Source organism: Nyctibius grandis, chromosome 1, assembly GCF_013368605.1.
Source record: "Nyctibius grandis isolate bNycGra1 chromosome 1, bNycGra1.pri, whole genome shotgun sequence".
Taxonomy (NCBI): domain Eukaryota; kingdom Metazoa; phylum Chordata; class Aves; order Nyctibiiformes; family Nyctibiidae; genus Nyctibius; species Nyctibius grandis.
The window spans coordinates 53379386-53403080 of record NC_090658.1 but is presented as its reverse complement, the minus strand read 5'-3'; the positions used below and the strand labels follow the sequence as shown (position 1 = coordinate 53403080).

Below are 23695 nucleotides of genomic sequence, written 5' to 3'. Positions count from 1 at the left end.
TGCAGCAAATGAAAAATGTGAAGCATATGATGAGGCATATAATAGGGAAAGGTGAAGATTCAGAACAATATATCAATAGGAAATATTATTCAGCTTTGTTTTATGACTTTGAACACTTACATGTATACTTTTAGTTAGGGGTTGCCAAATCCATTAGCCTGACAGAGCTGCTGCAGCTCAGTTTTCCCAGGTCCAGCCCACCGCGAGGCTGAGCACATATTCCCAACGTGCACACAACCACATACACATTTACACATACACACACACCAGCCACATGACCATGGGACCTGATTGTCCTTCCGGTAACCAGCTCTCAGCCTCTCTGATCTCTCCAGTAATTGGGCCAGGTTTATGGCTGCTTTGATAACTAGCTCCCAAGCCTCAACCCTGATTACTGGCTAGTTGGGCTTGATACTTGCTGATGATCACACACTGACATATACACTCATAATATAGACACACTGCTCTCTCTATTTGCCATTGTGACCCATGGTCTCAGTCCAGTTGCTGCACTTAAACCTCTATACACACACGTGCACACAGAATAGAGACTCCTTCACCCAGGAAAACAGCAATGGAGTTAAATGGGAAGACAGGACAGACAGCACTGCTCAGGTGCACAGTGTGGCTAGACAAATGTACTGACCACCCATCCGTTTACATGCTATCATCAGCCCCTTTTATCCCCTTTGCCCTCTGTTTTCCCACACTTGTTCCTCCCCAAATGACATTAAAACCTCCCATTCCCTGCCTTTGTTTTCTCCCCTAAACATCCCAAAGTCTTGTACCATCCTAAGATGTGCTTCCCCTGCATCCCATCATGAATCCCATACCCCCTAGGCAGTAACCCCCTCTCAATCTGAAGGTGCTTTGCAAAGAGTCCACCACCCCTCGGCTCATCTTGACAGGTTTCCCACCTGGCTCACGATGCCTGTAGCTGCCCTGTGACAGTCCTGGGAGGAGCTGGGGTAGGGGCTCCCTTTCTCTTACTGAGTTATTTGACCAAACACCTGAAGGCAGTGGCAAGGAACTACTTCCAACAGCTTCCACGCACTTTCTGTCAAGCCTTTTGTTATCTGGCATGCATGCCTTAGAACTGAGTTACAGGATCTTGGAGGAAAGTGAGTGTAGGGAACATAAAAGGAAACAACAGTATTTTTAAGACAAGTAAGTGGAAAATTAGACACATAGCTTCCATTTTAAATGTATTTTATTAGAGTAGGAAAAACCATTTCAATACACAACTCTTCATACATTCTCAGGCTGATGTTACATGGAGCCAGCAGCAAGTCATGGTCTCCATGAAGTGTGAGTACCTGCACATCACCCTTTCACCATGGACACATACGCAAGCTATTATTTCCTTTGCTACTCTGCATTTTTTCCTCTGATATCTGATGTTTCACAGTTCTCCACTGAGAAATATATTGTAATGACAGTGAAAAAGGAGTAGGATAACAGTCACGGGGAGTGGTGTAATAGACAGTAGGCACAGTGTTGTTCACAGTATCGCAGTGTTCACTTGTTTTCCAGAGTGAATGAGCTTGGTGACCTTTAAATCTGTTCCTGCTGCTTCTGCAGTTTGCTTTTTACCCGCTGCCACTCCATCCAAGCCACTGGACCCCAGTATACGTTCGGCACAGCACAATTCTGGAAGAGCCCATTATATATGCAGTAAGTAGAGAAGCTTTCTTTAAACTATTGCGTTTTGTTTTCTTTGGGTTCCAGTCTTGCCTGGGTTTTTTGATTGCTTTGGTAGCTCTTTTTTTGTGTTGTTACACAGGATGCCACATTCAAAAGAATTGTTTCTTATTAATCACGACTATCTTCCTGAGTACTATTGCTATGAGTTCTCCTGGCAGAGATTGGGACCCAGGGCTTGGTGCCATACAGCCGAGCAGGCCAGGAGAAGTGTCCTCGGAGGTGAAATAGAGGTGCAAAGAATAAAAAAATCTTGAGCGAGCTTAGGGAACAAGAGAGTGGCAAGGCCAAAACCCTCAGTCACTTACGCTCATTGCAGAGCACTGTCCAGTTTTCTCACATAACATCTCCCACAACCCCATGCCACCTCCCTTTCCTCCTCTGGTGGGTGAGCGTGGAGGAGGCAGAGGGGAGCTGTCACCCTCTGCAGGCACCCCTGGCCCAGGCGACCCTCTGGGGTGGCCACCGCCGGCTGGGGCTGGCACCCCGAGTCGTGCATGCTTAACCCCAGCACCTGATGACCCACTTTGGGTAAAGCCGTGCTTATGCCCCCTGTGAGTAAAACCAGAGTGACAACACGTGCCTATCTGCTTCCTTGATTTCTGCATAGTGAGTCTGTGCTTGTTAACAGCTTTAAAAATGAAAATCATCGCCTACCTGCTCAGGGTTATGGCTACGTGAGTTACTAGTGAGCCTCAAGGTGTGTTCCTACTGAACATGTGGGGGAGCTGGTATTTTAAATATCCAGTTTTTATGATTTTGTCCAGATCACTGTAGGACTGAGTTTAACTTGAAAATAAAAGAACCTCTGTGTTTTCAGAAGAAAGTGAGCTCTCCTTTTCTGGTCAAGAAATATGATTTTCTGGTTGTTCATACTTTCCTAATCTGTGAAGCCCCAAAGGTGTGGCACATTTCCAGAGGTGCTTTAGGCTAGGTCGGGGGCTGTTTCTTAGGGAAAGATGAACAATAATTTTGTTTCTCTCTTCTTTTTTTCTTTCCCTGGTGTTTGAGAAGTGTATTTGTTATCCTACATGAGAACAAGCAATCAGACTTGGTCATCTGAAAATCTCAGAGTGCTCTCTGCATCCTAGAAAAATTGACTGAAGTGTTTACTTACTATCACTGTATGATATTACAGTTACTTACATAAAGTTAGCAAATCACCAAGTTTAGCTCAGTGCAGTTAGAACTTAAATAATTTCTGTATTTTGAGAGGATTTTGCTGACAGATAAATCTAATATGATGGTCTGCTGCAGCTTTTCTGAGTTATACATCCAATACATGCAAATTTGAAATTTTCGGAGACTTATGAGGGGAAACGAAAAAACTCATTCTATATCCACAAAATCCTCAAAATATATTTTGCTTTTGTAAAACTGCTTTGATTAATTTTTAAAATATTCCTTTTACAAGTATATAGAAAATTCAGATAATCTGGAGTTTAAAGTGACAAACAGGATGGCTTAACCTTCACAATACAAACAGCTTTGGTGCTTTAAGATACTATTGCTGACATATGACCATTTGTTCTCAGCTGCGTGCTCTGAGGGACCAACCTCCTAAAAGAGCACATCATCTGAGCCCTACACGCCAGCCTCTGGGCAAAGTTGCTTGGCTGATCTTAAAAGCCCCCATCTGCTGTGGCTCAGCCTAAGCTGATTGCCTTGCAGTCAGGCGAGCAACCTGTGAGTGAAGCTCAGCTACTACTCATCTGGACAGTAGTCTGCAGCAGAAAAACTGCACTGCAAGGGACAGCTAGGAAATGCTAGCTAAAAAAGCACCGCAAGGGACAGCTAGGAAATAGTAACATTTTAAGCCATTACAGCTGTTTCCCAATAAAACATAACTTAGATCACAGCTAGATAAAATGTTTCAGCTGTCCCTGAGACCAGATGATTCCCTGGATTACTCACACAATTAACCCATCCCTCCATATTCTGCCATTAACAGGTGGGTTTATTTTCTTGTTCATATAGTTTCACAGAACAGAAGAGCTGCACAGTAAAAGCACTGGAGCTGTGAAGAAGCAGTAAACAGCTGAGGTGATAATTTTTCAGTCCAGCTCACCATAGAATTCACCAGACTTCCCTTTACAAAGCAGATTGAAATGAGTAAGGCAGCAGAAGAGACTGGGCGATGTGACTTGCGGTGGTAGCAGACATGCCTAAAGCTGCTGTCAGCGGTTGCAGTACGTAGCCACTGTGTGACTAACAGGCTGATAGGGTTGAAGCCATCCTCTGATGGCCAGAGGTGTGGCTGCTTCCCACACCTCTGCTGCGGGTTCTCACTCTCTCACAGGCTCGCGTGAGCTCCCAGACCTCTTGCTGCATACCAGCAGCGGATCTGTGAGCGCTCTGCATGTCCTCAAATACAAAACCTGAGGGCTTGGCTCAGGCCACACATACGGTTTAACCAGGGAGACCTGCTGCCAGAGGTGCTCTCTAGCAGATAGCAGGGTGGTGTGTGACAAAGGGCAAGGGAGGTGAAGTCTCCCCAACCCCAAAGACAACCCCACAGCTCCCGTCGATACTGACGAACGCCCCACGGCAGCTGTTCTCAGCTGGTCATGCGTAATAACTCTGGTCAGAGGCGAGCTTCGTCACAGGTCACCTCTGAGTCACTTCAGTGAGTCACCTCTGTCCAGCCTTGCCATGGCTACGGAATCCCTGGCTACAGACCAGTGTGGGAAGGAGCAGTCTCCTTTCTGTAAATCGTCTTTACTCCATTGTCCTGCTGCTGTTGGTCCCTCAGCTTCTGCCCCAGCATGTCTTGTGAATGACAGGCCCAGCCACCCAGGGGGTGTCTGTCTGGCTGGGATGCCCCAGCTGGCTCCCTCCGCCCAGGAGGGCTGCTGCCCATAAAGAAGTCAGGCAGTAAATCATTCCCCGTAGAGTGACAAGCAAACACACAGCGAGCCTGGCTTTTTTTTGGCTCAAGATAGAATCTGAGGAAAACGGCTTGGCCTTGCTGTGCAATGGGTTTAGATGGAAATGGAAAAAGGTGCAACTTTTCCTGGCCTGAGTGCAGAGCTGCAGCTCTCAGAGCCTGCCAGACCGCTCTGGGCAGTGCAGGCGGAGTTTGGTGGACAAGCTGAACCAATGCACCCATCTGCTTCACTGATAGGCACGAAAAGCCTTTCATTTGGCCTGTGCTGCTGGTGCTGGTTCTGCCTCAGGATGTTTTTCCCCAGAGCTAAGCAGGGAAGAACAAAGGGGAAGGGAACCAAGAGGTCTAACACAGACAATAAAAATAAATAGTGCAAACAGTTCCCAAATACCAAGAACTTCAGAGAAGGCTTCTGTGCTTTCAGACAGTCTCTCAGGGTCATATGGTCCTAGTGCAGAGAAAAGAAAAAAAAAGAAGACAGGTCGTACAATTTTTATGAGGGCCTCCTCCTGCCATTCTAGTAGCTATTTAGTTTCACAGACAGTCGTCACTTAGGACACAAGAATGGCATTACAAGCGAAGAAAATTATTTAACAGAAATAAAAAGATCTTGTGCACATACTGCAATGAATTAGGAAGTTCAGCCTCTCTACATTATGCAAACTTTCTTTTGTTATAGTTGCCTGTCTATCCAGAAGAAGTCCTTTAGCTTTATGTCCTTTTAAATCCTTTCTCTTTGCAGAACAAGCTGGCATTCAGCACCATAGGAAAGAATCCAAGCTCAGACGTCTTTGTAGAGAAAAAACTGTGAACACAGTTTCTCTCAAAGGAGAAACTGAGTGTTCAGGGCACTTAGCAACTGTCATCCTTGTCCCTACAGATGCACAAATGTAATACTAGCAAGGATCTTTTACATATTTTTTTCCATACTTACGTTGACTGTGACTTTTCCTGCTGGGTACAAGGTTGGAAGTTGGACTGACAGACTGTGTGTTATTATAATCACATTTTTTAAATCCTCTGGAAGAGCATGTGGGTTTTGCATTTCATTAGGCAACTGAGTAGCATAATAGCAGTTACCATTAACAAAATGTTTTTGTCTTTTTTTGTAAAATGACAGAGCTACAGAATATGCAAATATCAAAAAAATACAGCCAAGTATTTAGCAATTTTTTGTATCTATTTTGCAATATTTTTATATATAAAGATTGATATATATATATATATATATGTATCAGCAACAGGCTGAAAGAACTCAACTGAAAAAATTCTATTATTTTTGTAGGTAGTCTTGAAAGGGTGGTTCCCCAGGTAGCTGGTGTGAATGTTGACTGAAGAGCAGGATTTCACTTTTACAGAGCTTGAACCCACAGAAGGACAGAAAACCCCTTTTGTTTCTTGTGGGGCTCAGGCCTGTTTGCTTCTCCATGTCTTGCTTCTGAGACAGCTTGCTGACCCTGAGGGTAACCGGAAGGTGGGGAGGAAGCGCATCTTCTCGGGTGACAGAAGATCTTCGGAGGAACTGATGCGGAAGGACTGCTGTGGAAGGTCACATTGCATAGTTATTTGCATAGTTCACTCTGCATATTTTTTTATCTTGCACATAATCATGATTTCTAACACTAACTGGATAAATTACTTGGCAATGTGTCCTAACCTCTCAGTGATACACTAGTGGTGTAGAATGCAGTAATTCTAAGATCCCATCTCTTGTATAATCTAGAACAATGGCAGCTGATTCCTGAAGGACACTAGAGAGACAAAAATCAGGGATACTTCCATGTCCTTCTTGGACATATATAATGAAAAGTTAAGCTAAGCTCTATTGAATAATGTGCAAGAATCTGCCTTGCAGAAGCTATCAAAACATCATTACACAGCTAGCTACATTTGGCAAATACAGTCATCCAAAACACCTTTGGCATAGTTTTAAACTTGTAAATCTTTAGATTCATTACCAGAGTTGCATATGCCAGTATATTTTACAAACACATCCCATTAAAGTGTATGTAACATATTCATATGAATATGAGAAATTCTCATCATAGTATGTTCAAGGCAATAGTGTGGGCACAGGCTTGCATACATGCCAGTGTATTGCAATATTGCTCTGGTTTGTTTTAGAGAACGTGAGTCTCCCACAAGAGCTCCCTGTTCTGATTAGAGCAGTATACATTCTCTTTTTATAGTCCTTTGGTTTTGGTTTAGAGGGTTTTTTTGTACTGATCAATACAATGACAGACACACCCGTGGTCTGTCCTGCTCTCTTAGGCTAGCACATAGGGAGCAGCTGGTGCCCTGAGGAGGTGCAGCTGTGACTGGCTGGCACTTGCATAAGCCACATAAGGGTGAGAAGAGACTGGTTGCTTCTCTGAGTAAGGGTTGGCCAGGTTCTGATTCTGGACATTAAAGTACCCATATTTGGGATTTGGACTGAAGGAGTTTTAAGAAGTTTCTACAGTGTTGAGGCTGCCAACATATAACAGGAGGGATGCATTTTTAGCATAACAGTCTTAATTTCCATCTAAAATACATATATATGTCAGAAGGCACACATGGTAGAGAAGAAAACTTATCTGTATCACACCAGATGACACTTTTCAAACCCTGTATTCTGGAATGAGAACGTCTCCCAGATAGAGGCCTGAACAAATTGATTTCTAGTACTTCATTTGCTTCCTATTATAGTTTTGGACACAACACAGACCAGGAATTGACCAAAATTTTTATTTATTTAACACTTACAATATAGCAAGTGAAGAAGTCCAGCCAGAATATCCACTGTTGTCTTAAAAAAAAAAAAAGGAAAGTGATGGTTTCTGTCCAAAGAACCAACTGTCTAAAAGAGAACAGAGATGTGAGTGGATGAGATCAACAAATAAATCAGACTGGGGCAGACAAGAGGAGGAAATGCAGGTAATTAGTTAACGCTTGTCTGTGTTCAGTCAGGAACACTTGCACAGTTTTCCAAATGTGTAGCTTATGAGATCACAGTTTTTTTCACTTTAAAAGGAAATAAAATTTTTGCGTGGTGGACCTGCCCTTTTGGAAGATCAATCAGTTTGAATACTGTTGCTTTATGCATCACACTTAAAGAAAGAGTGATAGAAGAGGCAATAGTAGGGAACTTGAGATTCAAGAGGCAATCTTGCATATTGATCTTTGTGGACATGCCCTGCTAACTGCCAAGGTCTGGGTTTCTTTTTTTGGCAGCTTAGCATGGCTTTTACCAAGCATAAATATAGCTGCACAAATAGTGAGAAGCTATTTTTGAACATTTTGGTCACTGCTAAATACAGAATTGCTAACCCAAGCATTCAAATGTCATGATTCAGGTCCCCAGAATGAGAAGGCTGGCCTAAGTATGTAGATCCTTTTTTATTTGCTGTCTGTTTGTTTTGCTTAGTGTAACTTTAGAATATTTCTGGATCATGTCTTCAAGCACTTTGCTCCAAAACTGAAGATAGAAATTTAATCTGAGTTTATATTTGCCTCTAATTCACATGGCTCCTGGAGCTGGGACATAAAAATTCTTCCTAATTCTCTGAGACAAGTGGAAATCTTAGGAAACATCATAAAATATTTTTTTTGCGTCATGGTCACACCTCTTGTTAGCTCTCTGAGAAGAGTCAAGAGACTTTGCTTATCTGCCAGAGTGTATGTCATACCAGTAGCTGAAATTTCTTTAATGAAAACTAGGAATGTCACCAGTGAATAGACAGACTAGCAGAGGACTGAGGCACCATTCATCTCCCACCTTCCCTTGTGTTCAGAGCTTTCATACAAGGGGAGCACAGTGCCTCCCTGTACAGGGGTGACATTAGTCAACCCACAGCAGAACAGCAGCAACCTTCTGAACGAGGCACTTGCTCATGCAGCATAAATACATCACGAATGTCACACGGCACACAAATATCATGGCACAAATGTCAAATACTCCGAGGAATACTTGCAACAGGCATTAGCTTAAACTTGTTTGATAAAGTTTTGTACAAGTAATTCCAATTCGTGACACATTTGGGAGGTTTTTTTTTTTGTTTTGCAATTTTAAAAGCTGTTAATAGGCTGCTCATAAGCAGAACAAGGATCTAACTTTGACCAGTGAAATTAAAATAATATATTGCTTGTCCAGTTGTAGCCTTAAACCCAATATGATTTAGTACATCCTCAACTCCCACTCTCCAGCAAATTTTAAACTTGGCCAATGTTGCTGGTGACTGAGACTTCCTTCAAGAATGGTTTATTGTCCTCCTTCCCTTGAAAGGAGCCATTTTTAAGCAATCAGTGTCATAAGAGCTGGTGACTGTTTCATTTCTAAGAGTGCTTGAAAATATATTTTTGTGGATGAAGTACCCTTTATTCACTATTGTATTTTTCCTGGAAACACCGCAAAAACAAATTCACACACAGTGAATATATTGGCCTTTTCAATAGGCTTTTGCTCATCTGAGCAAGCTTCCCTTCTATAAAATACTTTTAGCATCCTTTTCTATTGCAAGACTCTCAACCGGTCTTTGCTGAAAATTAACAAACTTGTCTTAGCACCATAATATCTAATTATTGGTTCAGTAGCCATGCACCAAATACCTGTTCTGTCTTCTGTTTGCTCTCATGAATTCCATGTTTTGCCTTAGAGGGGTGTCCTTTTGCCTAAATAAATTAACTAAATATATTTCTGTAAAAATATTGTAATAATGCCAGGTTATTTTTGTCTGTAGCTCTCAAAGATGGTTGTGTGTCTATTTTACACACCCCCCCCCGCCCCTACTTAAAAGCTTCAGAGTCTGCTTGATACCTATGAGGGAACAAATATTCTGAAAGGGAAGGGCATGGGCAGGTCTTGCATCACCCTGACCCGTTCCTGCCTGTTGAGCGAGCTAGGCAGCCCAAGTCAGAGGTTACACCTTCCCTAAACAGGTGTAACTTGAATACTCCTCCAACTGTACTAGAGAGCGTGGGGGGGAAGAACCACAGACCCTGTTTTCTTCCTGTGGCTGAGCATTGATGTCCAACCAAGAGGCAAAGCACCTCCCGGGACACATTGTTCCCCTATCCTTGCAGACATCATGCAGCATGTAGCAGGGTTATGACTCACACCACAATAACCTGAAAGTCAAGTCAGTATGGGCCAGGCATTCTGCTACTACCCATGGAGGTAAGGGGATGGAGCAGAAGCTCTGCAGTGCAATTCCCCTTCAGGCTCATGGCAGGTCAGGACTCTGCAGACCAGAAGCAAGAAGGCCTGCAGCAAAAATGGATATGTCTGGCCTTCTACTGTGACCTCACCCTCCTGCAAAGCCACAGGGATTTCTCACCAGGTCACTGAGCTGAATTTGCAGCTCTTTGGTTTTGCAAATGTTTTCTTTAAAGTTTAGCCCTACCAAATGCAGATTAAATGCATAGCTACATACACTTGCAAAGATGTTCACAGACACTGAACATTGCAATTCCCTCTGTGCTTTTGCATTTCACAAGAAAATACAAAGCAGGCCAGCCTGCTTTAAAGACCTTGAACTAGACTGAAAAATGTTGATATTAATTATCTTTCTTACTTGGAAGGGGGTTAGGGGTTTGGAAAAATTTCTTTCCTTATCTAGCATTTTAAGGAAATACAAACCTTGAATATCAAGGGTTGCTGGTGGCACTAAGGAGAACATCCAGGCTTTTGATTATAGACAAGGAATCTGGGTACTGCTCTGTCATATATTTAGCAGATGGGGAGCACACAGCGGGATGAGCACTCAACAGCTAAACTGTGCAGCCTGTTCCTTAGAAAGTTCCTTGCCCTTGGCAAAAAAAAAAAAGTGCATCTTTCTGGCACTGAAACTGGGTCTTATTTTACTGATAAGAATAAACTTCTTTTATACTTCTATGCACAATAAATCAGACTTTCACTGTAAGCTAATGATGAGTGTCTATGATGTATGCCAGTAGCAGCTCTATTATCGATTTAGTTATATTGGTAAAAATGCACACTTTATTATAGTTTTGTGCTGCAATGGGAAGAGATTCAGTTACGCTCATAAGCACTGGTGGAGCTGTATTTATAGTTCTGTCAGTTTTTCCCAGTATAAATACACCAAGAAAACCTTTTTCAGCTAGGCAGATCATACAGAAATGAAGAATACTCTGAGTGAGAATGCTTTTGAACAAAGTGCCACGTAATCCAAGCAAGTGGAAGCAGAAAAAGCAAGCAATATATAGAGGTAAGAAGCATGGTTCATACATTCATTGTAATAAATGACATAAATTAAATCTCAATTATTATTTTTAAGGCAGACTTCTTACTTTGAAAAAAAATTAGCTAAATTCAATGCAGGCAACCATTGTTCAATGAATACTTAAACCAGGTTAGCATAAGGCTCAAGTTACACTAGAAAGGCAATACCTACAATATCCTCTTGTTTCGGCTGTTCCATCCATTCTGTATCATCTGCTGTACATAACTATGATTACTAACAGGCCCTACCACTAAATATCACATTTGGATGTGCTCTGTCATGGCTGTAATTGTATTTATCAAAGGATATTTCTTAGTTCCCCCCCCCATATTATACAGCAGTAATATTATATTTCTAAATTAAAATAAAAAAAAAAAAGGATGAAGTATGTTAAAAAGAGGCAGTTAGAAAACTTAGCAGACTTGCTTTGCAACATCATGTAAGTATGCTGGGTGATTATGTAGCTCTGAATACAGACACTGTACAATTAAACAATATATTTCAGATTATTTTTATGTGCAAATAGCCATGTTTTCATAATCAGCTTCTAGGACTCTGATGACCAATATGAGCACAATTGTTTTATGTTCAGTCTTCATATTTATGCATCCAACACTAGAGGCAATGTAGGCCCACTGATGAATGAGGTGGGGGTCCTGGAGACAGAGGATAAAAAGAAGGCGGAGTTACTGAATGCCTTTTTTGCCTCTGTCTATACTGTTGGAGGCTGTCCTGAGGATCCCTGGACCCCTGCGGCCTCAGAAGAAGTCAGGATAGAGGAGGAATCTGTCTTGGTTGATGAGGGCTGGGTCAGGGACCAATTAAGCAACCTGGATGTCCATAAATCCATGGGCCCTGATGGGATGCACCCGTGGGTGCTGAGGGAGCTGGCGGAAGTCATTGCTAGGCCACTCTCCATCATCTTTGCTAAGTCATGGGCAACAGGAGAGGTGCCTGAGGACTGGAGGAAAGCGAATGTCACTCCAGTCTTCAAAAAGGGCAGGAAGGAGGACCCGGGTAACTATAGACCGGTCAGCCTCACCTCCATCCCCGGAAAGGTGATGGAGCAACTTGTTCTTGGTGCTGTCTCTAGGCACATCAAGGATAGGGGGATCATTAGGGGCAGTCAACATGGCTTCACCAACGGGAAGTCTTGCTCAACCAACTTGATAGCCTTTTATGAGGATGTTACCCGGTGGATAGATGATGGTAAAGCTGTGGATGTGGTCTATCTCGATTTCAGTAAAGCGTTTGACACGGTCTCCCACAGCATCCTCGCAGCTAAACTGAGGAAGTGTGGTCTGGATGATCGGGTAGTGAGGTGGATTGTGAACTGGCTGAAGGAAAGAAGCCAGAGAGTGGTGGTCAGCGGGACAGAGTCCAGTTGGAGGTCTGTGTCTAGCGGAGTTCCGCAAGGGTCGGTTCTGGGACCAGTTCTATTCAATATATTCATTAATGACTTGGATGAGGGATTAGAGTGCGCTGTCAGCAAGTTCGCTGATGACACAAAACTGGGAGGAGTGGCTGAGATGCCGGAAGGCTGCGCAGCCATTCAGAGAGACCTGGACAGGCTGGAGAGTTGGGCAGGGAGAAATTTAATGAAATATAACAAGGGCAAGTGTAGAGTCCTGCATCTGGGCAAGAACAACCCCATGTACCAGTACAAGTTGGGGGCAGAGCTGTTGGAGAGCAGTGTAGGGGAAAGGGACCTGGGGGTCCTAGTGGACAACAGGATGACCATGAGCCAGCAGTGTGCCCTTGTGGCCAAGAAGGCCAATGGCATCCTGGGCTGTATTAGAAGGGGTGTGGTTAGCAGGTCGAGAGAGGTTCTCCTCCCCCTCTACTCTGCCCTGGTGAGGCCGCATCTGGAGTATTGTGTCCAGTTCTGGGCCCCTCAGTTCAAGAAGGACAGGGAACTGCTAGAGAGAGTCCAGCGCAGAGCCACAAAGATGATTAAGGGGGTGGAACATCTCCCTTATGAGGAGAGGCTGAGGGAGCTGGGTCTCTTTAGCTTAGAGAAGAGGAGACTGAGGGGTGACCTCATTAATGTTTATAAATATGTAAAGGGCAAGTGTCAAGAGGATGGAGCCAGGCTCTTCTCAGTGACATCCCTTGACAGGACAAGGGGCAATGGGTGCAAGCTGGAGCACAGGAGGTTCCACTTAAATTTGAGGAAAAACTTCTTTACTGTAAGGGTGACTGAACACTGGAAGAGGCTGCCCAGAGAGGTTGTGGAGTCTCCTTCTCTGGAGACATTCAAAACCCGCCTGGACGCGTTCCTGTGTGATATGGTCTAGGCAATCCTGCCCCGGCAGGGGGATTGGACTAGATGATCTTTCGAGGTCCCTTCCAATCCCTAACATTCTGTGATTCTGTGATTCTGTGATTCTGTGTGAATATATGTCTCTGTGGATGTCAAGCTAGTAACCAGATTCACTTCTGGTTTACACTAAAAATTGCAAATAGTATAACATGAAGAAAACTTGTCAGTGCACTTTAGTTACTGAGCTGTGGACCTAAATGGTGATGATCAAATAGGAAAGATATTCAATGCAATATTTTAAAGGCTGGATGTTTGTTACTGCTCTCTCAGGCAGAAATCTTTTGAACTCAAATAAAGATCCTTTGACCTTACAATTCATAGGAAATGGGAGTCTGTGATGATAACCCTACAAGCTATGAATGTGACACCTACAACTTGCAGCTTTCTAGGAGACTCATACTCAGTGCATTACATCAGAGAGTAAATTTGATAGCTCTACCCTTACCATCTTTAGACAAGTGACGAGGCAAGCAAAACATGCCTTTCTGAAGTCTATGTGAGCTAGTTACTTCCGGGAGAGACATCCATTCACAGTTAAATCCTGTTACTCAACACTGGATGGCAGGCTGTTGTAGATATGAAAAAGGAAATTTGGAATAGCTGTAATAAACATAGCATGAAATGTAACTTTGAAAAATATTGGTAATATAAATAGATTTTAGGTACTTGCCACACTAAACATGCTTATAGGCTATTTTCAAATACAGGCAGTGCGATAATTAAAATATATCAGAAAGCTCAGCTGAGGTGTAATGCCACGAATGGGGCATGAGCTGATTCATCTTTTGGTTGGGCAAACCTCACACAGGGAAAACAACTGTTGAAATCAGAGGAGTCTAAGATTTTCAGAATCTGACTTTGTACAAATGAATAAGGGTGTCACATTCACTTTTTGCAGAGCAGTAAAGCTGACCACATCCAAATAAGGACAGCCTTTGTTTATTTGACATATATGACAATGCAATGGTTTATAATTTATACAATTTGAATATCAGGATTTTTTATCACCTGAAGAACAAAAGCAAAAGACATTGTTAACGTTAATTGTTCTTTAAAAGTTTCTCAAAACAATTAACCTACAGTCCAAGTATAAAATATAAAAAAGGTACAGTCAGCCTGTCTGTAAAACTCATTAGTAAGAAATGACATAACTTTGGAAAGGAGGAGAAAAAAGCTTTCCTTTCTCACAAAGCTGTCCTTATATCCATATAAACAGTCTTTGTGCACCTTCTTCTGACAGGAAGTTACACTTTAATTTGCAGAAGTGGCTACCTAACAGCAGTGTGAATGATATATTTTAGAAGAACTTAATTCTTACCTGCAGTTGTTCTTTATTCAAAATCCATAATTTAAAAAATACCACAATTTGTGACAAAATGATAAATAATACCAGAAGTCTTGTGGTGCTGTGTGCTTTTAAATAGTTGTATTTCCTAATGAACTTTCTATACTAGAGATTGCTTGTAATTCAAAAGTATTTATCAGTTCAATCACAGAATGGTTGAGACGGAAAGGTTCCTCTGGAGATCACCTCATCCCAACCCTCTGCTTAAAGTAGGGTAAGCAGGAGCAAGTTGCTCAGGGCCACAACCAGCTGGGTTTTGAATATCTCCAAGGACGGAGGCTCCACAGCCTCTCTGAGCAACCCATGCCATTGTTTAACCACCCTCATTGTAAGGAAAGTTTCTCATGTTTAAAGAAAATTTCTTGTGGTTTACTTTGTTCCTATTCCTTCTTGTCTTTTCACTGGACACCACTGGGAAGAGCCTGTCTCCATCTTCTTTACTTCTCCCCATCAAGTATTTATACACATTAGTAAGATCCTTCCTGAGCTTTCTCTTCTCCAGGTTGAACAGTCCCAGCTCTCTCAGCCTCTCCTCAGTTCTCAGATGCTCCACACCCTTCATTGTCTTTGTGGTCCTTCGCTGGACTCGCTCCTGCATGTCCATGTCTCTTTTGTGCTGGGGAGCCCAGAATTCAGCTGTCATTTGGACGTGTTTTATAAATGTGTAAATATTCCATTTTAATGCAAAAATATTGACTGAAGTGTTACTCTTGAAATTTGAAATCCAGATAAGAATAGCAGTCCTATTCTTATACTAACCTTAACTCTCCCTTTAGAAATATAGTATGTATTAGAGTAATCTTCCATAGCTTATAGAACACATATCTTTTCATTCTGTGAGTAGTCATCTATGCCTAATAAAGACCATGAGAGACCACCTCAGACCAATGGGCTATAGCTCAAATGTTCATCTAAAGGTTAGTGTCTACCTAAAGAGTTAGTTAGAAGATAATTCTGTGATCTCATCTCAGGCAGGTTACAGTTATGTAACGTGATAAAGTTTTGTAACTGACCCATACTGATTGCTTCCAACAGGTGAACGAGCCAGCTCTAGTCAGCAGTCCTTCTCCAGTACTATTGAAAGAATAATGTGTGCTTGTCCTGTTGAAAACTGGGTGCTGAATCTGCAGATAAGCATTTTTTTCCTAGCTCTGTATGCTGCAACATCCATGCATCAGCAGAAAGCTGGAGTCTTCTAACAGAATTCAGTATATTTTATGTTACTGTCTTAATGTCTAGCCTAAGTAGTAGGGCTAATTGACTGGTGTCTCTGCTTGGATTAAGGGTGAAGAAAATTTATCTCCCAGATTTAGAACTGTCTGTAGATAAACAGCAGAAATAGGGCTCAAACATGCCATAGCATTCAGCCTGCAAGAGAGGAGGAACTGGGCAATGACAGATCCTCAGCTTCAACAAGGTCACCCCATTCTCCACCAACACACTATCTCATTCTGTTTTCCCTGGTTAGAAAGAAGAACTAACAAAATTTTGACACTTTTGTTTGTATTTCTAATTATCACCACAGCTGAGAGTAACTGCAGTGGAACTGAATAGCTCCAGAATGCAATTTAGAGTTAAAACAGCTACTCTTAAAAAACAAGTCCCATTATATACTCACAGTCATAGTGAAATACACCCAAAGCTGCTGATAGAAACCATCTTTAAAAAAAATAGCATTTTCAAAAGTATTCCCAATGCTAAAGCAAACAGAATAAAGTTACAAGATATGTTTGAGTTACACAATATAAAGTTACAAGTTATGTTTGGGTTACATGTTTTAACATCAAAATTGGTTAAAAATCAGTAACATCACTTTGTTTATCTCAAGAAAAACACAGTGATGGTATCAGTGATACCATTGTCATACATAGATGAGACTAACTGTATATCCATAAAGATAACAGGAACTTCATCTTCTAAAGCAAAACAATAAACATCTAATGCTTGTTAACTGACACTGCTGGCTCAGATTATGCTACTGAACTTTCCTTTGGCAGATGCACTAGAAGTAATTATTTCCCTGATATTCTGCTCTTCCCTGCGCATTAGTACGGCAGCAACTGCAAAGCAGTAACTGCACTGGCCTTAGACCAAACTGAATTTTCACATGGGTTACCTATATATGCATGGTTATAACGGCAAACGATTTTTTTCAGATGCTCTTCACCCAAACTATATTGATGCCACTTCACTGGGGTTTTTTGAATTTCAGTTAATAGGAAAAAAGAAGGAAAACGGCTCAGATACCTCTCTCAGTCAAGCAAACAGACAGTCATAACATATTACCTTACAATTTATTACCTGGGCAACAACCAGTATGTATTTACAATGCACCTTGAGATCCCAGGGATCTCTCATCTCGGTGGAAGGTACTAACTAGGGCAGCCAAATGCTGTGTGACATCTGCAGATTTGTAATGCTCTGATTCTTTGCAGAAGGGTGTGTGAACTCTGTCATACAAAATGGACAGGGAAAAGAGACTCTTTAAAATCCTATAAGATATACGAATTTTGCTTGGTTGAAGGTCTCTGGGGAGGGAAAAGAAGGAAAAATGGGGGAAGGTGGTGTTAAGCTTTGCTGTCCAGCTTTTCATAGCTCTTCTGGAGCCTTCAGTGCTGGCCTTTATGATTGTCCATTATTTTTGCCAAGGAAGGTTTCAGAAGTAGTGTCATGCATAACTAACATCCACGTCTCCTTTTGAACTGCCTCACAGAGGTGCTAAATGCATGGAGGCTGTGTTTTCTGTAACCACTCAACAGAGAATGTCACATGGATCTCAGCTCCCTAATACAAGGGTCATAAACTGGATTCCTCAGCTGGCTGTAGCTGGAGAGACTGCTGCTGACAGGAAAGCAGATTAGCTCACATCATTCAACAGTTATTTCAAGTGCTGTGTGCTGTTTCCTAGCATGGATGTGTCTTAAAATAAGCATCAGTACCTGTGAAGAAGAGGAAATGCAAAACAATGATAGAAACAATGATAGGGGCTGATAAGACTCAAATGAGAATAAAAAACTCTGAATGCATTGGAGTAATGTCAAATGGCAGGTGAATATCTCTTTAGAGTGTTTTATACTGTAGGAACCATGTAAGTATTTAGAAGGATGAAAACAGTTACATTCACAATGAGGTAACAGCTTTTTTTAAGTAATGAAGTGGACAGAAATGAAGGTGTAAGATAAAACCTGAAACGCTGCAGCATTGGAGACAACTGGGAGTTGTAGAATGAGTTACTATCTTCCTGTCCTCTGGTTAAGGGGGCATTGCAACAAGTGGAGAACATCTTCGTTCCTATTGCTGTTCACCAGAACTGAGCCATCAACAGGTTTACACCACGAAACTCACCTTGTGAAGTTGGGGCTGCTAAATTATTCCAGACAATTCAGAGCAGGAGGAAATGGATCCTATAGACATTTATATATATAACTGTTCTCCCAGGGTTGTCCAATCATTGATTTCAGCATGCCTATTATATAAGTGAACTGATGTGTATATAAATGTTTGCAGGGATTAACATTAAATGAAGACTAAAATTTTCTCATGGCTGCTTGTAACTCCATGGCTGATGCAACAGCCAGGAACTGCTGGGGTAAAGGAATACTCTCACTTTATAGAAAGAGCTGTTGGAAGCAGGAGAAATGGACAGGAGCTGTAGAAGATATCCTTAGGCAGGGAAGTTGATATAGATCTCACAGCTGTTTTCTGCCAGGATAACGCAGCTGCTGTAAGGCAGATATAGAAAGAATCTCAGATGCACAACCAGATATCTTACAAGATATAGTCTGGAACTTCATTTTTTTTGCTTTCTGGGCTGATGCAAATAAATAGCATCACTTTAACACTTTTAATATAAGCGAGTGTTCAAACTTGCAAGATGCTTGAAAACATGGAGTGTTGCACATAACGATGCACTAAACTGCACTGTCAGGCACACATAGAAAAGAGATGGCTATGCTCTGGGTCTGCAAAACGTAGTTTCAGAGGATGGGCCCCAATTCTTCAGTGGAGCTTCTTTGAGCATGAAATTACTATATCGAACACGAATGCAAACAAGCACTGCAATGACGTTGGTCTTGTTTATAAATGTCCCAAGGCTGGTCACTGAGTATGTCTATTATACAGTTGAGGAAAGAATTATAGTGTGATTTAGCAGGAGCCAAGCTAGCTTTAAGCAAGCTTACTCTGTTGTTGATAATCAAGTTCAAGTAGCACTAAATTCAGCACAGCGTATTTTCACAGGTCCTGTTAGAATACATGTGCTGCCTCAGAAATATTTTCAGTCTCTTTATATCTAAGGACAACCATTTCTATGTCCAGTGTCTAGGTACCTTTGAATACGAGCCAGTGGTTTTAGCTATGCCCAGCTTTACAGACACTAACCTCTAAGATCAGCTTTACACAGTAAAAGCATACTGCTTTAGGCACAGCTGAAGTTCACACATGTGGGTCATGCCATGTTAACAATGGCAGAGGCAGTGCTACACACAGTTGCTTTTTAGGACAGGAAGTATAAAAAAAAAAAAGTAATACCCAGTTGAAGTGAGAAGACAATAATCCCAGGAATGTTTCCGACCTCATGCTACTCTTACTAACAAATACTCCTTTAATAGTGATGAGTTAATGATATCAAGCACTGTGTGATCTGACATGCAGCATGTGAGATGACAGTGTTTAGACAGAAATACTCTACCTCCGTCAAGCTAGCTGGCTCCTGTTATAGCATGGGTGTTAAACCATGCTGCTGAACAAGCTTTGGCAGCTATCATGCGAGCTTCTGAAGTGAATGAATCACAGTGGTAACGGATGATTGAACAGGGTTATATACAGCGTGACTCCTTAATTTCTTTCAGAGGTTCACACTTCAAATCAATTGCAGCAAAGCGCAAATTATATGACACTGAAAACCAAGTTACGTTTCTTTCAAAAAAAACCCTAACCTGATCTTCTGTGAAAGCAACAAAACTGTAGATGTAAGAATCTGCATATTTCCAGGTAGAAATACGTCTTGATATTCTATTTTGACTCTGGAGTAGCTAGTTGCAATATCTACGTAAGAAAGAAATGGTGTCAGATTGTCTTCTAGCTATTAAATGCAGGCATTGTTCATGTTTTACTCTTCACGGCCTTGCAGAACAGCGTTTCTCATCTGTGACCAAGAAAAAGTGAAAATTCTATCTTCAGCACATTTAACTAGATCTAGACTAACTAGACCTAACAGGCTGTTTTCCAGTGTCTACTGCTGAAAGAGGGACTATGTCTAATTAACTTTGCTTTTACTTTTAAACAGCTTTTAGTGGAATTAAAATAAATAATTTATTGGAAGGAAAAACTACATCTACAAAGTTGTTTTTGTTGAGAATTTCACTTTTGCATGTGGTTCACAATGAAGAACGATCTGATTTCTATGTTTCATTAACTGTATTAAAAAAAAGAACAAGTTGTGCCTTATTCTGCATAACATTCATAACGTGAAATAGAAGTTTGGCTTTGTGACAGGTACTGGGAGAAAATTTTTGAAAGATATTCTTATAACCTATTTAATTACTTACATGGACCAAATCTTTCTTTTTCTTCATTAGTATTTTTTGTATATAGAAAAGAGCTGTAGAACTCACAAATGGCAAAAGCACAGCTGCATGTACAACCCTGTCTGATACTCGTGATGAAATGAGAAAGGAATAACAGAATCTATGCCCCAGGAATAGATAGATACAAATTTAAAGAGTAGTTGCAGTACAAAGTAAAAAAAAAAAGCTATTTAAAAGACCTATTTTTGTTATTAGGATGATATTGCCATCTCTTAAATTTTTATTGCAAGTTCTAGGACTGCTGGTATAATACAAAGCATGCTGCTGGAATAAAAAGAAATTCCTTAGCAATCGCAGTATCTGCTAAAAATATAAACTCACATGATTGCTGAGAAAAAGAAGAAAATTAATCCTAAAATTTCATAAAACAGAGTCAAACTGGAAGAAGTTTGTCTATTTTGACAGTCGCCCATTTTTTTAAAAAACCTAGAGTTTTGGGGTCATGAATTTGTCACATCAAGCAATAAAATTGCTTAATATTACTAATATTTTGCCTCAGTTTTATGACAGATTAAGACATCATTTATTGTGATGTCTGTTTTAATTTTGTGTCTTCTGTTCCCGTCGTGGAACCAGAGTGAATAATTTCATTTATCAATTTCCATACACCTGTGCACTGTTGATATGTTTAGACTCACAAACTGTCAGTCAGGGAGTCTTTGAAACAAAAAGACATTCTTTAAAAGAAGACAAAAAAACCTAAAAGAATTTTGTGCATATCAATTTTTGTAAGACCTCTGTAACTTCTTTAAATTTTGCTTTTGCTAAATATTATCTCTATATAGGCTCTGACAGTCTTACATCATCTGCTGTTTTCTGTACTATCAGCTCCATATATTCCTGCATCTCTTTTCCTTTCCTTCCAAGTTCTCTCCAGGCCATTCATAAACCTCGTCTCTTATAGTTTTCTCCTTGATGCCAGGAGCTATGTTGCGCACTATGGCCTATTGCAGACAAAGAAGTGCCATTGTATCACACTTACAGCCTTGCTTTGCTTGGCCTGTTATCTGTAGTTTTAGCATATTCTCTATGGTATACCACAAGAATGTGATGCAACCCAATGTGCTGGGTTGCCCTAAAGGGAAAGGGGGAGAGACATGCAGGGAAGTTTATTCTGGACCTCCTTGTTTGAGAGGCTGCAGTGAATCTCAATTTGCTTCAGTAAATCATCTTAGTATTTACAGAAAGTAGTGGCAGCGGGCAGTCCCCATTTCCACCTTTGCCAAGGGCTCCCAGGATGTCTGCCCATCCACACCATCATGCCATCCCATCTGTAGCAAAAGGCAATATCAGATTTTTTTTTCCTAGTTAATGAAAACTCTGTGCTTCTAACATACTACTACACTGATTGTTTTGATTGAAGAAGCAAAAAAGATGAAAAATTTTGCTGTAATTGCTAAACATAAAGACTTCTCTGCCCTGCACATAGCACTATCTCTTGATAGTGTCAGATGATGATCCATAACTAGGTGAAAAGAATGTTAAAATCCATTGCTATGCAATTATTTCATCAATGACATCGAGCCTTTGTTATTTGCAATCATACTAAAAAAGTGCATACCGTGAAATAAGCAGCTTTGCTTTAGACAATTTATGTTTTTATGGTGATGACAAGTAATTTATTAGGTTAGCACTTCAGAATTTCTGATGTTGACTTTCTTCATCTATAGTTTCTAGGTTTTGTTCACCATGACAGATTAGTAGGAATGTACTGTGTGTATCTGCCTTTAAAACTGCTTTTTGGTTTTGGGCTCAAGTATTCGACCCAAAATCGTTAACATGCTAAATATTTTTTTTTTCCATTACATGAAGTAATCTTAAGTAATAATTCTGCACATAAATGCTGAATGTCTTGATGTTTGAATGTCATGATCATCAGGGTCGTGATGATCCAGGTATTTTTCTTGACCTATAGAAAACAGGAAACTGGCTTCCTGCATACTGTTATTCTCCTGATCCCGCATTTTAATGCTTGTATTTATTGAGATGATAAATGTATAGAAGTATCTTCTGCATTTCAGCTTTAAAAAAAAAAATCTTATTTCAAAGAGCCTGTTAAAATCAATTTGTAGACACTTCGTTTCTTAAACTTGGACAGATATATGGACAACTTTATATCATGAACAGTGACTTTACTTTAGTATCAGGCTAGAAATCTATGTAAATTTCTTGTACAGTTAATTTAATGAAGGAACTGTGCACTAAGCAGAATCTAGCATTGATTCCAGTCCAAGTTCAGATTTCACTCTTCAGAAATAACACATGCTGTTTGTATACACATTACTGATGCCAGGGTTTGCTGCTGTGCTTCCAGTCCTATAAAACAGAAGACCAGGCTCTCTCTCACCAACCGTAACAATTAAATAACTCATGACACTTTTCTGCCTTTGAAGGGCGTTGTCGTTGGTCTTTCAGCCAAGCTATAGTTCAGGAAATTACATTTTTCCTCCCTGTATTTCCAAATGGATAACGTGGCTCCAGTTCTCTGTTCAAGGCTGATAACCAGCGCTGCTGGAGGCTTTAGAAAGACAAGGTTTATAAAATGAAACGTTAGTCCGTAAGCAGCAGAATAAATGATGCCTGCCTTTTTTTTATTTTTTTTCCTGAAAAGCTATGAGCACCCCTGAACATTCTTCCACGTACCTCCTCAAGGGGACCTTGAGGGCCTGCCATGCCTTCGAACTCCTTTGGAGAAGGCCGTGGCAGCTCCAGCCTCAGGACGCCTTGGCCATCACGCGAGTAGCTGCAGGGAGCTGGTACCTGCTGCGGTAAAACCATCTTCCTCTCAGTCATCAGGTTTTTCTTCTATCCCTGGCTGCTAACGCTGTGGAAACTTGCAAGTTTTGAGACCCCGGCACCCGCAGTGCATGCAGCCGGTAACGGCGACCAGTTCTGTCACGGGTGGGGAGTGAGCCAGGCGCCAGCTGGCGGGGCGGCAGCTCCCGCCGCGCCTCCATCACCGCCCGGCGCCGGGATAAACGCGGCCCCCCCGGGTGGAGAACCGCGGGGAAACACCCACCCACCCCCTCCGTCTCGTCCCGAGAGGGCAGTGTCGCAGACCCACAGCGCGCCCCGTCCCCCGCGCCCGCACCAGGGGCGGGTGCCCCCCGTAGGGGGCAGCGGGCGGGGGCAGCCCCCGCTTCGGGCCGCTCCCCGCCCGGCCGCGGCGGAGCGAGCGCCTCTGGCTCGGCCGGTCCCTCCTCGCGCGCCGTAGCGATGCTCCCGGCTTCTCTGCCCTCCGAGCCTGTGTTCAAGATGGCGGCCGCGCGGGCGGCTCTGCGCGGCCGGATTTCTGCAGCTGGCTAGAGATCCCCCCTCCCTCTCCCCTGCTCCTCCTCGCTGCACCCCCGGCGCCGCAGCGGGCCAAGCCGGGCCGCGCACTGCGATCCGCCGCCATGCCGGCCTCGGTGCATGCATGAGAGACGTCGCCGCGCTGGTCTCTGCTGCTGCCGCCGCCATGGAGGAGCCGCCGCCGGGGAGGTCAGTACCCAGCGCTGCCAAATAGGGAGCTATGTGCAGAGAGCGGCGCTGGCTGCTGCTGCCAGATAGTGGGGTGCCGCCGGGGCCGCCACTGAGGTGGAGGGTGTGAGTGCCCGCCGCCCCTCTGCAGCGCCCGGGGGCTGCTGCGCT

General features: G+C 42.2%; 1 protein-coding gene and 1 long non-coding RNA gene across 8 annotated transcripts in view; one reads left to right on the top strand and one right to left on the bottom strand.

Moving 5' to 3' along the window:
* Positions 1 to 1192: 1192 nt before the first annotated feature.
* LOC137662254 (uncharacterized) lies at positions 1193 to 23587 on the bottom strand. The gene is made up of 3 exons (XR_011047979.1): positions 22709 to 23587; positions 7334 to 7427; positions 1193 to 6127 (listed from the first exon to the last, which is right to left on the bottom strand). It is a non-coding gene; the product is annotated as an uncharacterized lncRNA (long non-coding RNA).
* The window catches only part of MAP3K4 (mitogen-activated protein kinase kinase kinase 4), an 83919-nt gene continuing 83326 nt past the window's right edge, over positions 23103 to 23695 (top strand). For 3 of the 7 annotated variants that reach the window (XM_068398410.1, XM_068398391.1, XM_068398400.1), the window contains exon 1: positions 23109 to 23545. In XM_068398410.1, coding sequence (XP_068254511.1) covers positions 23481 to 23545 — 65 coding nt within the window. In that variant the 5' untranslated portion in view covers positions 23109 to 23480. Of the gene's footprint in view, positions 23546 to 23695 lie in introns of all 7 variants that reach the window. The other 4 variants (XM_068398429.1, XM_068398420.1, XM_068398446.1 and 1 more) reach the window with 3 other exon arrangements.